This window comes from Pelecanus crispus (genome assembly GCF_030463565.1).
Source record: "Pelecanus crispus isolate bPelCri1 chromosome 30 unlocalized genomic scaffold, bPelCri1.pri SUPER_30_unloc_1, whole genome shotgun sequence".
In the NCBI taxonomy this organism is placed as follows: Eukaryota; Metazoa; Chordata; class Aves; order Pelecaniformes; family Pelecanidae; genus Pelecanus; species Pelecanus crispus.
The window spans coordinates 152,906-167,036 of NW_027461234.1; the positions used below are offsets into that span (position 1 = coordinate 152,906).

Consider the following 14,131-nt stretch of genomic DNA (forward strand, 5'->3'; position numbering starts at 1 on the left):
GCTGGGGGGGTCCCCATTATGGGGGTGCAGGGGGGTCCCCGCATTGCTGGGGGGGTGCAGGGGGTCCCCATATTGCTGGGGGGGTCAGGGGGGTGCAGGGGGTCCCCACATTGCTGGGGGGGGGGCCCCATTATGGGGGTGCAGGGGGGTCCCCGCATTGCTGGGGGGGTCCAGGGATGCAGGGGGTCCCCCCATTGCCGGGGGGCGTCCCCATTATGGGGGTGCAGGGGATCCCCACATTGCTGGGAGGGGTCGGGGGATGCAGGGGGTCCCTGCATTGCTGGGGGGGGTCCCCATTATGGGGGTGCAGGGGGTCCCCGAATTGCTGGGGGGGGTCTGGGGGGGGTGCAGGGGGTCCCCAAATTGCTGGGGGGGGGGGGTGCAGGGGGTCCCCATCACAGGGCCGCCGCGCAGAGTGTGGCAGTAATGTGGGGGGGGGGGGGAGATGATTGAGGCCCACTGGGAGAGGGTGGGGATGCTTTGGGGGTTGCAGGGGGGGGGGGGGTCAGGTTTGGGGGGGCTCACCGGAGTTGCGGGCGGGGCAGAGGGCGCAGTCCATGCCCCAGGCCTGCCCGTACAGGCAGCAGCACTCGGTGTAGGTCACCTGCCTGTCCAGCCGCGGCCGGCCGCACACCAGGTCCACCCCCACCTCCTGCCAGCACACCGCCTGTGCCGCATCTGGGGGGGCGCGGGCGGGGGGCACCGTCACGCAGGGACCCTCCAAGGGGGGTCTCACCCCCCCCCCGCACCACCCCCAACCCATGGCTGGGCCCCCCCTCCTCACCCAGGTGGGTGTCGTTGGCGACGCAGCGGCGCTGGGAGCCGCCAGGACCAGGGGTGGGGGGCTTCACCCCCCCCCCCCCGCACCACCCCCCACCCATGGCTGGGCCCCTGGGAGCCGGCCAGGACCAGGGGTGGGGGGCTTCACCCCCCCCCCGCACCACCCCCCACCCATGGCTGGGCCCCTGGGAGCCGGCCAGGACCAGGGGTGGGGGGCTTCAACCCCCCCCCCCCCGCACCACCCCCCCACCCATGGCTGGGCCCCTGGGAGCCGGCCAGGACCAGGGGTGGGGGGCTTCACCCCCCCCCCCCCCCCGCCCGCACCCCCCCCACCCATGGCTGGGCCCCTGGGAGCCGGCCAGGACCAGGGGTGGGGGGCTTCACCCCCCCCTGCACCACCCCCCCACCCATGGCGGGGCCCCCCTCCTCACCCAGGTGGGTGTCGTTGGCGACGCAGCGGTGGGGGGCTTCACCCCCCCCCACCCCCGCACCACCCCCCCCCCCATGGCTGGGCCCCTGGGAGTCGGCCAGGGCCAGGGGTGGGGGGCTTCACCCCCCCCCTTGCACCACCCCCCACCCATGGCGGGGCCCCCCTCCTCACCCAGGTGGGTGTCGTTGGCGACGCAGCGGTGCTGGGAGCCGCCAGGACCAGGGGTGGGGGGCTTCTCCCCCCCTTGCACCACCCCCCCCCCCCATGGCTGGGCCCCTGGGAGCCGTCCAGGACCAGGGGTGGGGGGCTTCACCCCCCCTTGCACCACCCCCCACCCATGGCTGGGCCCCTGGGAGCCGGCCAGGGCCAGGGGTGGGGGGGCTTCACCCCCCCCCTGCACCACCCCCCACCCATGGCGGGGGCCCCCTCCTCACCCAGGTGGGTGTCGTTGGCGACGCAGCGGCGCTGGGAGCCGCCAGGACCAGGGGTGGGGGGCTTCACCCCCCCCCCCCGCACCACCCCCCACCCATGGCTGGGCCCCTGGGAGCCGTCCAGGACCAGGGGTGGGGGGCTTCACCCCCCCCCCGCACCACCCCCCCACCCATGGCGGGGCCCCCCTCCTCACCCAGGTGGGTGTCGTTGGCGACGCAGCAGTGGGGGGCTTCACCCCCCCCCACCCCCCCTCCCCGCACCACCCCCCACCCATGGCTGGGCCCCTGGGAGCTGTCCAGGGCCAGGGGTGGGGGGCTTCACCCCCCCTTGCACCACCCCCCACCCATGGCGGGGCCCCCTCCTCACCCAGGTGGGTGTCGTTGGCGACGCAGCGGCGCTGGGAGCCGCCAGGACCAGGGGTGGGGGGCTTCACCCCCCCCCCCCGCACCACCCCCCACCCATGGCTGGGCCCCTGGGAGCCGGCCAGGACCAGGGGTGGGGGGCTTCACCCCCCCCCGCACCACCCCCCACCCATGGCGGGGCCCCCTCCTCACCCAGGTGGGTGTCGTTGGCGACGCAGCGGCGCTGGGAGCCGTCCAGGACCAGGGGTGGGGGGCAGGAGCAGTAGTAGGAGCCCACCGTGTTGACGCAGCGGCCCCCCAAGCAGGGCTCGGCGTCCTCTGCCCCACACTCGTCGTTATCTGGGGCGGGGGGGGGCACAGGCAGGGGTTAGGCGGGGGGGGGGTGGGGGGCGGGGAGGGGTTGGGGGTGCAGGCAGGGGTCGGGGTGCAGGCAGGGGTTGGGGTGCAGGCAGGGGTTGGGGTCAGGGTGCAGGGATTGGGGTGCAGGCAGGGGTCGGGGTGCAGGCAGGGGTTGGGGTCAGGGTGCAGGGATTGGGGTGCAGGCAGGGGTCAGGGTGCAGGCAGGGGTTGGGGTCAGGGTGCAGGGATTGGGGGGCAGGCAGGGGTCGGGGTCAGGGTGCAGGGATTGGGGTGCAGGCAGGGACTGGGGTCAGGGTGCAGGGATTGGGGTGCAGGCAGGGGTCGGGGTGCAGGCAGGGGTCGGGGTCAGGGTGCAGGGATTGGGGTGCAGGCAGGGGTCGGGGTGCAGACAGGGACTGGGGTCAGGGTGCAGGGATTGGGGTGCAGGCAGGGGTCGGGGTGCAGGCAGGGACTGGGGTCAGGGTGCAGGGATTGGGTTGCAGGCAGGGATTGGGGTGCAGGCAGGGGTCAGGGTGCAGGCAGGGACTGGGGTCAGGGTGCAGGGATTGGGGTGCAGGCAGGGACTGGGGTCAGGGTGCAGGGATTGGGGTGCAGGCAGGGGTCGGGGTGCAGGCAGGGACTGGGGTCGGTGCAGGGATTGGGGTGCAGGCAGGGGTCGGGGTGCAGGCAGGGGTTGGGGTCAGGGTGCAGGGATTGGGGTGCAGGCAGGGGTCGGGGTGCAGGCAGGGACTGGGGTCGGGGTGCAGGGGTCGGGGTGCAGGCAGGGGTCGGGGTGCAGGCAGGGGTTGGGGTCGGGGTGCAGGGATTGGGGTGCAGGCAGGGGTCGGGGTGCAGGCAGGGGTTGGGGTCGGGGTGCAGGGATTGGGGTGCAGGCAGGGGTCAGGGTGCAGGCAGGGGTTGGGGTCGGGGTGCAGGGATTGGGGTGCAGGCAGGGGTCGGGGTGCAGCAGGGGTTGGGGTCGGGGTGCAGGGATTGGGGGTGCAGGCAGGGGTCAGGGTGCAGGCAGGGGTTGGGGTCGGGGTGCAGGGATTGGGGTGCAGGCAGGTGATTGGGGTGCAGGCAGGGACTGGGGTCAGGGTGCAGGGATTGGGGTGCAGGCAGGGGTCGGGGTCAGGGTGCAGGGATTGGGGTGCAGGCAGGGACTGGGGTCGGGGTGCAGGGATTGGGGTGCAGGCAGGGGTCGGGGTGCAGGCAGGGACTGGGGTCGGGGTGCAGGGATTGGGGTGCAGGCAGGGGTCGGGGTGCAGGCAGGGACTGGGGTCAGGGTGCAGGGATTGGGGTGCAGGCAGGTGATTGGGGTGCAGGCAGGGACTGGGGTCAGGGTGCAGGGATTGGGGGTGCAGGCAGGGACTGGGGTCAGGGTGCAGGGATTGGGGTGCAGGCAGGGGTCAGGGTGCAGGGGTTGGGATGCAGGCAGGGATTGGGGTGCAGGCAGGGGTCAGGGTGCAGGCAGGGGTTGGGGTCAGGGTGCAGGGATTGGGGGGCAGGCAGGGGTCGGGGTCAGGGTGCAGGGATTGGGGTGCAGGCAGGGACTGGGGTCAGGGTGCAGGGATTGGGGTGCAGGCAGGGGTTGGGGTCAGGGTGCAGGGATTGGGGTGCAGGCAGGGGTCGGGGTGCAGGCAGGGGTTGGGGTCAGGGTGCAGGGATTGGGGTGCAGGCAGGGGTCGGGGTGCAGGCAGGTGATTGGGGTGCAGGCAGGGGTCGGGGTCAGGGTGCAGGGATTGGGGTGCAGGCAGGGGTCGGGGTGCAGACAGGGACTGGGGTCAGGGTGCAGGGATTGGGGTGCAGGCAGGGGTCGGGGTGCAGGCAGGGACTGGGGTCAGGGTGCAGGGATTGGGGTGCAGGCAGGGGTCGGGGTGCAGGCAGGGACTGGGGTCAGGGTGCAGGGATTGGGGTGCAGGCAGGGGTCGGGGTGCAGGCAGGGGTTGGGGTCGGTGCAGGGATTGGGGTGCAGGCAGGGGTCGGGGTGCAGGCAGGGTTGGGGTCAGGGTGCAGGGATTGGGGTGCAGGCAGGGGTCGGGGTGCAGGCAGGGGACTGGGTCAGGGTGCAGGGATTGGGGTGCAGGCAGGGGTCGGGGTGCAGGCAGGGTCGGGGTGCAGGCAGGGGTTGGGGTCGGGGTGCAGGGATTGGGGTGCAGGCAGGGGTCGGGGTTGCAGGCAGGGGTTGGGGTCGGGGTGCAGGGATTGGGGTGCAGGCAGGTGATTGGGGTGCAGGCAGGGACTGGGTCAGGGTGCAGGGATTGGGGTGCAGGCAGGGGTCGGGGTGCAGGCAGGGGTTGGGGTCAGGGTGCAGGGATTGGGGTGCAGGCAGGTGATTGGGGGTGCAGGCAGGGACTGGGGTCAGGGTGCAGGGATTGGGGTGCAGGCAGGTGATTGGGGTGCAGGCAGGGGTCAGTGCAGGTAAGGGTCAGGGTACAGGCAGGGGTCAGGGTGCAGGAAGGGGCTTGGGGTCAGGGTGCAGGGATTGGTGTGCAGGCAGGGGTCAGGGTGCAGGCAGGGGTTGGGGTCAGGGTGCAGGGATTGGGGTCAGGGCGCAGGCAGGGGTCAGGGTGCAGGCAGGGGTCAGGGTGCAAGCAGGGGTTGGTGTGCAGGCAGGGGGTCAGGGTGCAGGCAGGGCCGCAGGCAGGGGGTCAGGGCACAGGCAGGGGTCAGGGCGCAGGCAGGGGTCAGGGTGCAGGCAGGGGGTCAGGGGTCGGGGTGCAGGCAGGGTGCAGGCAGGGGGTCAGGGCACAGGCAGGGGCACAGGCAGGGTGCAGGCAGGGGGTCAGGGTGCAGGCAGGGGGTCAGGGGTCGGGGTGCAGGCAGGGGTGCAGGCAGGGGTCAGGGCGCAGCCAGGGGTCAGGGTGCAGGCAGGGGGTCAGGGGTTCGGGTGCAGGCAGGGGCACAGGCAGGGTGCAGGCAGGGGGTCAGGGGGTCAGGGGTCGGGGTGCAGGCAGGGGTGCAGGCAGGGGGTCAGGGCGCAGGCAGGGGGTCAGGGTGCAGGCAGGGGGTCAGGGGTCGGGGCGCAGGCAGGGGGTCAGGGGGTCAGGATGCAGGCAGGGGGTCAGGGGGGTCAGGGTGCAGGCAGGGGGTCAGGGGTCAGGCCGCAGGCAGGGGGTCAGGGGTCGGGGCGCAGGCAGGGGGTCAGGGGGTCAGGATGCAGGCAGGGGGTCAGGGGTCAGGCCGCAGGCAGGGGGTCAGGGGTCTCACCCACGCACTGCAGGTGCTCCTGCTCATAGTAGTAGCCGCTGGGGCAGTAGCAGCTGAAGCCGGGGGCGGCGTCGAGGCAGACCCCCCCCCGGCAGAGCTGGGGCCCGAAGAGCCGGCACTCGTCCACGTCTGGGGGGGACGCGCAGCGTCAGGGGGGGCCCAGAGGTGTTGGGGGGGCCCCGGGGGGCCGGGGGGGGGGGGACCCCAGCGGGCAGCACTCACCGGCCGGCGAGCCGTGGGGGCCGGTGGCCGCTTGGCCCTGGCCGTGCGGCGGCAAACGGCGAGGTGGGCGTCTGGGCCGGGGCGGGGGGCACGTGTGGGGCATCGACAGGCGGCCTGCCCCAGCGCCCCCCCGTGCGACCCCTCCCCTGCCCCAGCGCCCCCCCGTGCGCCCCCTCCCCTGCCCCAGCGCCCCCCCGTGCGCCCCCTCCCCTGCCCCAGCGCCCCCCCGTGCGACCCCTCCCCTGCCCCAGCGCCCCCCCGTGCGCCCCCTCCCCTGCCCCAGCGCCCCCTCCCCTGCCCCAGCGCCCCCCCGCGCGCCCCCTCCCCTGCCCCAGCACCCCCCCGTGCGCCCCCTCCCCTGCCCCCGCGCCCCCCCGTGCGCCCCCTCCCCTGCCCCAGCGCCCCCTCCCCTGCCTGTACGCCCCCTCCCCTGCCCCAGCGCCCCCTCCCCTGCCCCAGCGCCCCCCTGTACGCCCCCTCCCCTGCCCCAGCGCCCCCTCCCCTGCCTGTACGCCCCCTCCCCCTGCCCCAATGCCCCCTCCCCTGCCTGTACTCCCCCTCCCCTGCCTGTACACCACACCCCCTCCCCCTGCCCCAGCGCCCCCCCCGTACGCCCCCTCCCCTGCCCCAGCGCCCCCTCCCCTGCCTGTACGCCCCCCTGTACGCCCCCTCCCCTGCCCCAATGCCCCCTCCCTGCCTGTACTCCCCCTCCCCTGCCCGTACACCCCCTCCCCTGCCTGTACTCCCCAGCCCCTGCCCGTATGCCCCCTCCCCTGCCCCAACACCCCCTCCCCTGCCCGAACGCCCCACTGTACGCCCCCTCCCCTGCCTGTCCACCCCCCTGTACGCCCCCCTCCCCTGCCTGTACACCCCCCCGCACGCCCCCTCCCCTACCCGAACGGCCCCTCCCCTGCCCGTACGCCCCCTCCCCTGCCTGTACTCCCCCTCCCCTGCCCGTACACCCCCTGTACGCCCCCTCCCCTGCCTGTACACCCCATCCCCTGCCCGTATGCCCCAGCCCCTGCACCCCCTCCCCTGCCCGTACTCCCCCTCCCCTACCCGTACGCCCCCCTCCCCTGCCCGTGCACCCCATCCTGCCCCCACCCACCCCCCAAGCCCAGGACAGCCCCAGCGTGCCCATGCCGAGGGCTGAACCCCCCCAACCGAGGGGGCCAGACCCCAGGGTGGGTTTCGGAGAGGGTGGGGGGGGTCCTACCGGTGCCGGGGGCCGGGCAGGGCTGGGCAGGGCACTGGGTGCCCCAAGCCCAGCCCAGGCTGCAGCAGCATTGCTGCTGGGTGACGTTGGGTGCCAGCACCCCACAAGCTTTGGTGAAGCAGGCGGCCGTGCCGGGGGGCTGGGGGGGCAGTTGGGGGCTGGGGGGTGGGCCGCAGCGCCCCGTCACGGGGTCGAATTCATCCCGGCTGTCGGGGCAGAGGCAGAGGAAGGAGCCTTCGACGTTCTCGCAGCGTTCGGCCCCGCAGACCCCCCGTAACGTCTCGCATTCATCCACATCTGCAGGAAGCAAGATTTTTTGGGGGGGGGGGGGGGGGGTGTGCGCGCGGGGGGTCCCCCCCATGCTTCAGCTCCCCCCCGCCCCCAGGTCTGGGCCGTACCCACGCAGTGGTGGCCATGGCGGGCGGTTTCGTAGCCCGGGTCGCAGGCGCACTGGAAGGAGCCGGGGAGGTTGTGGCAGGTAGCGTGGGCGCCGCACAAGGTCTCGTTGGAGCACTCGTCCACATCTGCGGAAAAGGGCCCGAGCGGTTTGGGGGGGGCGACCCCCATCACCGCAGCGTGGTGAGGAGCCCCCCACACCCGTGCCCCATGGCATGGGCCCTCTGCACCCCATGGCACGGCCCTTGCTGTGTCCTGCGGTCCCTCTGCACCCCACGGCATGGTCCTTGATGTCCCCCATGGCATGGTCCCCCTGGACTCCATGGTCCTTCTGCAACCCTGTGCCCCATGGCATGGGCCCTCTGGTCCTCTGCACCCCATGGCATGGAACTTGATGTCCCCCACGGCATGGTCCTTGATGTGCCCCATGGCATGGTCCTTGATGTCCCCCATGGCATGGTCCCCCTGGACCCCATGGCATGGTCCCCCTGGACCCCATGGTCCTTCTGCAACCCTGTGCCTCATGGCATGGGCCCTCTGGTCCTCTGCACCCCATGGCATGGAACTTGATGTCCCCCACGGCATGGTCCTTGATGTCCCCCATGGCATGGTCCTTGATGTCCCCCATGGCATGGTCCCCCTACACCCCATGGCATGGTCCCCCTGGACCCCATGGCATGGTCCCCCTGCACCCCATGGTCCTTCTGCAACCCTGTGCCCCATGGCATGGGCCCTCTGGTCCTCTGCACCCCATGGCATGGAACTTGATGTCCCCCACGGCATGGTCCTTGATGTCCCCCATGGCATGGTCCCCCTACACCCCATGGCATGGTCCCCCTGCACCCCATGGTCCTTCTGCAACCCTGTGCCCCATGGCATGGACCCTTCTGCACCCCACAGCATGGCCCTTGCTGTGTCCTGCAGTCCCTCTGCACCCCATGGCATGGAACTTGATGTCCCCCATGGCATGGTCCTTGATGTCCCCCATGCCATGGTCCTGCTGGACCCCATGGCATGGTCCTCCTGCACCCCATGGCATGGTCCTTGATGTCCCCCATGGCATGGTCTTTGCTGTCCCCCATGGTCCCTCTGCAACCCTGTACCCCATGGCATGGGCCATCCGGTTCTCTGCACCCCATGGCACGGTCCCTGCCACCCTTCTGTGCCCCACAACATGGTGCCCCTGTCCCCAACGGCACGGCCCCTGCCCGCCCCACAATCCCCATCCCGGCACTCACCGACGCAGTCGCCGCTGTCACCGGCCCGGTAGCCGGGCTGGCAATCGGTGACACAGCGGTAGGAGCCGGGGATGTTGTCGCAACGCTGGGCACCGCAGAGGCTGGCGCCGTACTCCTGGCACTCGTCCACGTCTGCGGGGACAAGGCGGGGGACACCCCCGGGCCGGCCGGGGGGCACAGTGGGCTGGGACACCAGGGACCCCCCAGCCCCAGGCCAGGAGCAGCCCCCGTGCCCACCCTGGTCCCCATGTCTACCCTGGTCCCCATGTCCATCCTGGTCCCCACACCCATTCCCAGTGCCCGTGTCCCCAAACACATCCTGGTCCCTGTGCCCATCTTGGTCCCCGTGTCCATCCCAGTCCCTGTGTCCCCAAACCCATCCCGGTCCCCGTGTCCATCCCAGTCCCTGTGTCCCCAAACCCATCTTGGGCCCCGTGTCCCCATGCCCATCCCAGTCCCTGTGTCCCCATGTCCATCCCAGTCCCCGTGCCCATCCCAGTCCTGTGACCCAAACCCATCCTGGTCCCCATGCCCATCCCAGTCCCTGTGTCCCCAAACCCATCCTGGTCCCCATATCCCCAAACCCATCCCAGTCCCCGCGTCCCCATGCCCATCTGGTCCCCGTGTCCCCAGACCCATCCCAGTCCTCGTGTGCCCAAACCCATCTTGGTCCCCGTGTCCCCGTGCCCATCCCAGTCCCTGTGTCCCCATGTCCATCCTGGTCCCCAAACCCATCTTGGTCCCTGTGTCCCCGTGCCCATCCCAGTCCCCATGTGCCCAAACCCATCCCGGTCCCCGTGTCCCCAAACCCATCCCAGTCCCCAGACCCATCCAGGTCCCCATGTGCCCAAACCCATCTTGGTCCCTGTGTCCCCATGTCCATCCCAGTCCCCGTGCCCATCCCAGTCCCTGTGTCCCCAAACCCATCCTAGTCCCCATGCCCCTCCCAGTCCCCATGTCCCCAAACCCATCCCAGTCCCCAAACCCATCCTGGTCCCCATGTCCCCATGCCCATCCCAGTCCCCAAACCCATCCCAGTCCCTGTGTCCCTGTGCCCATCCCAGTCCCCGTGTCCCCAGACCCATCCCAGTCCCCATGCCCATCCCAATCCCCGTGTCCCCGTGCCCATCTCAGTCCCCAAACCCATCCCGGTCCCCGTGTCCCCAAACCCATCCCGGTCCCCGTGCCCATCCCAGTCCCCGTGTCCCCATGCCCATCCCAGTCCCCGTGCCCCATCCCAGTCCCCGTGTCCCCAAACCCATCCCAGTCCCCGTGCCCATCCTGGTCCCCATGTCCCCATGCCCATCCCAGTCCCCGTGCCCCTCCCAGTCCCCATGTCCCCAAACCCATCCCAGTCCCCAAACCCATCCCGGTCCCCATGTCCCCATGCCCATCCCAGTCCCCAAACCCATCCTGGTCCCCATGTCCCCATGCCCATCCCAGTCCCCAAACCCATCCCAGTCCCTAAACCCATCCCAGTCCCTGTGTCCCTGTGCCCATCCCAGTCCCCGTGTCCCCAGACCCATCCCAGTCCCCATGCCCATCCCAATCCCCGTGTCCCCGTGCCCATCCCAGTCCCCAAACCCATCCCGGTCCCCGTGCCCATCCCAGTCCCCGTGTCCCCATGCCCATCCCAGTCCCCGTGCCCATCCTGGTCCCCGTGTCCCCACACTCCCCATCCCGGCACTCACCGACGCAGTCGCCGCTGTCACCGGCCCGGTAGCCGGGCTGGCAATCGGTGACGCAGCGGTAGGAGCCGGGGACGTTGTCGCAACGCTGGGCACCGCAGAGGCTGGCGCCGTACTCCTGGCACTCGTCCACGTCTGCGGGGACAAGGCCACCCTCGGTGCCACCGCCGCGGCCCCCGGCAGCGCCCGTCCCCTCCCGCGGCAGGGCCGCGGCCCCTCACCCTGGCATCGGGCCTTGTCGGCGTCGGTGCGGAAGCCCGCCGGGCAGAGGCACTCGAAGGAGCCGTCGGTGTTGGCGCAGCGGCCGCCCTCGCAGAGCCCACCGCGTTGGCACTCGTCTACGTCTGCCGGGGGGTGACGGGGTGACGGGGGGGCATGAGTGGGACCGGGATGGCTTTGGGGACCGGGATGGGCACGGGACACGGGGACTGGGATGGGTTTGGGGACTGGGATGGGCATGGGGACATGGGGACCGGGATGGGCACGGGGACTGGGATGGGCATGGGGACATGGGGACCGGGATGGGCACGGGGACTGGGATGGGTCTGGGGACTGGGATGGGCATGGGGACATGGGGACCGGGATGGGTTTGGGGACCGGGATGGGCACGGGGACTGGATGGGTTTGGGGACACGGGGACCAGGATGGGTTTGGGGACCAGGATGGGCATGGGGACACAGGGACTGGGATGGGTTTGGGGACTGGGATGGGCATGGGGACATGGGGACCGGGATGGGCACGGGGACTGGGATGGGTCTGGGGACTGGGATGGGTTTGGGGACACGGGGACCAGGATGGGTTTGGGGACCAGGATGGGCATGGGGACACAGGGACTGGGATGGGTTTGGGGACTGGGATGGGCATGGGGACATGGGGACCGGGATAGGCACGGGGACTGGGATGGGTTTGGGGACACAGGGACCGGGATGGGCATGGGGACACGGGGACTGGGATGGGCATGGGGACTGGGATGGGTTTGGGGACATGGGGACTGGGATAGGCATGGGGACACAGGGACCGGGATGGGCATGGGGACACAGGGACTGGGATGGGCATGGGGACACAGGGACCGGGATGGGCACGGGGACACAGGGACTGGGATGGGCATGGGGACCAGGATGGGTTTGGAGACCGGGATGGGCATGGGGACACGGGGACTGGGATGGGCATGGGGACACAGGGACCGGGATGGGCACAGGGACTGGGATGGGCATGGGGACTGGGATGGGCATGGGAACCAGGATGGGTTTGGAGACCGGGATGGGCATGGGGACACGGGGACTGGGATGGGTGCAGGGACGCAGGGACACAGGGACTGGGATGGGCATGGGGATATGGGGGACTGGGATGGGTCTGGGGACACGGGGACTGGGATGGTCACAGGGACCGGGATGGGCGCAGGGACTGGGATGGAACTGGGATGGGCAGAGGGACCAGGATGGACATGGGGAGCAGGCTAGGTAGAGGGACTGGGATGGGGATTGGGATGGGCATGGGAACTGGGATGGGCACAGGGACTGGGATGGGCACAGGGATGGGGATGGGGACCGGGACGGGCACAGGGACTGGGATGGGTGCAGGGATGGGGATAGGGACCCGGATGGTCATGGGGACACGGGGACTGGGATGGGCACGGGGACTGGGATGGGCGCAGGGATGGGGATGGGGACTGGGATGGGCGCGGGCACCAGGATAGGTGCAGGGATAGGGACACGGGGACCGGAATGGTCATGGGGATATGGGGACTGGGACGGGCACAGGAACGGGGATGGGCGCAGGGATGGGGATGGGCGCAGGGATGGGGATGGGGACATGGGGACCGGGATGGGCACGGGGACTGGGATGGGCGCAGGGACGGGCATGGGGACCGGGATAGGGACAGGGATAGGGATGGGGACATGGGGACCGGGATGGGCACGGGGACCGGGATGGGCGCAGGGATGGGCACGGGGACCGGGATAGGTGCAGGGATGGGGACACGGGGACCGGGATGGTCATGGGGACATGGGGACTGGGATGGGTGCAGGGATGGGGACAGGGGACATGGATGGGGACATGGAGAATGGGATGGGCACGGGGACTGGGATGGGTGCAGGGATGGGGACACGGGGACCGGGATGGGGACAGGGACCGGGATGGGGATGGGGACACGGGGGACTGGGATGGGCGCAGGGACTGGGATGGGCGCAGGGACGGGCACAGGGACCGGGATGGGTGCAGGGATGGGGACAGGGACATGGATGGTCATGGAGACACGGGTATGGGGATGGGCATGGGGACCGGGATGGGCACAGGGATGGGGACACGGGGACCGGGATGGTCATGGGGACATGGGTACCGGGATGGGCATGGAGACTGGGATGGGTGCAGGGATGGGCACGGGAACCGGGATGGGTGCAGGGATGGGGACACGGGGACCGGGATAGGTGCAGGGATGGGGACAGGGACAGGGATGGGGATGGGGACACGGGGACTGGGATGGGCGCAGGGACCAGGATGGGCGCAGGGACGGGCACAGGGACCGGGATGGGTGCAGGGATGGGGACAGGGACATGGATGGTCATGGGGGACACGGGTATGGGGATGGGCATGGGGACTGGGATGGGCGCAGGGATGGGGACACGGGGACCGGGATGGTCATGGGGACACGGGTACCGGGATGGGCATGGAGACTGGGATGGGTGCAGGGATGGGCACGGGAAGTGGGACAGGTGCAGGGATGGGGACACGGGGACTGGGATGGGCGCAGGGATGGGGACACGGGGACCGGGATGGTCATGGGGACCGGGATGGGCGCAGGGATGGGGATGGGGACCGGGAGGGGCGCAGGCGGGCAGGGGCGCGGGGCGTCGCCCACCGGCGCAGGCGGTGCCCTGGGGGGTGCTGGCGTAGCCCTGGGCGCAGAGGCAGGCGTAGGAGCCCTCGGTGTTGAGGCACTCGCCGTGGGGGAAGCAGAAGTCGCCCTCCAAGCACTCGTTGACGTCTGCGGGCGACGCCGTCAGGGCGGCCGCCGGCGCCCGCGGTGCCGCCGCGAAGGTTCCCCCACTCACCCGCGCAGGGCCCGCCGCCGGCGCCCGCCCGGTAACCGCGCCGGCACTCGCAGCGGAAGGACCCCTCGGTGTTGGCGCAGCGGCCGTGGGGGCCGCACGGGGAGCCCGCCGCGCACTCATCCACGTCTGGGCGACAGCAAGGTTCAAGTGGGGGTCCCCGGTAGGATTCGGGGGTGCCCCTTTTTTTGGGGGGGGGGGGGGGCGTGGGGGTACCTGCGCAGTGCCCGTGGTGCGGCTGGAAGCCCTCGCGGCAGGGCTGGCACTGGAAGGAGCCGGCGGTGTTGATGCACTCTTGGCCGGGGCAGGCCAAGTGGTTCTCGCACTCGTCGATGTCTGCGGGGGACGGAAGGGTCAGGCAGCGGCCGGGCGAGCCCACGGCGCCGGGAGCCCGGGGCACGGTGAAGCCAAGGGCACGGTGGCTTCGCGGCACGGGGGAGAGCGTGGCACGGTGGGCCCATGGGACGGTGACCCCATAGCATGGTGACCCCATGGCACGGTGACCCAATGACATGGTGACCCCCACAGCATGGTGACCCCATGGCACGGTGACCCCATGGCACGGTGACCCAATGACATGGTGACCCCCACAGCATGGTGACCCAATGACATGGTGACCCAACGGCATGGTGACCCCACGACATGGTGACCCCACGGCATGGTGACCCAACGGCATGGTGACCCCCAATGACATGGTGACCCCCAACGACATGGTGACCCCATGACATGGTGACCCCACGGCATGGTGACCCCACGGCGTGGTGACCCCCA

General features: G+C 71.3%; 1 protein-coding gene across 1 annotated transcript in view; it reads right to left on the bottom strand.

Moving 5' to 3' along the window:
- Positions 1–14,131, bottom strand: part of LTBP4 (latent transforming growth factor beta binding protein 4) — a gene marked incomplete at its 5' end in the record, with an annotated part of 36,158 nt that overhangs the window by 850 nt on the left and 21,177 nt on the right. Inside the window, 11 exon segments of the mRNA XM_075727272.1 lie at positions 526–678; positions 2,197–2,343; positions 5,554–5,682; positions 6,992–7,288; positions 7,390–7,515; positions 8,626–8,757; positions 10,317–10,448; positions 10,535–10,657; positions 13,171–13,296; positions 13,364–13,489; positions 13,577–13,696. Coding sequence (XP_075583387.1) covers positions 526–678; positions 2,197–2,343; positions 5,554–5,682; positions 6,992–7,288; positions 7,390–7,515; positions 8,626–8,757; positions 10,317–10,448; positions 10,535–10,657; positions 13,171–13,296; positions 13,364–13,489; positions 13,577–13,696 — 1,611 coding nt within the window.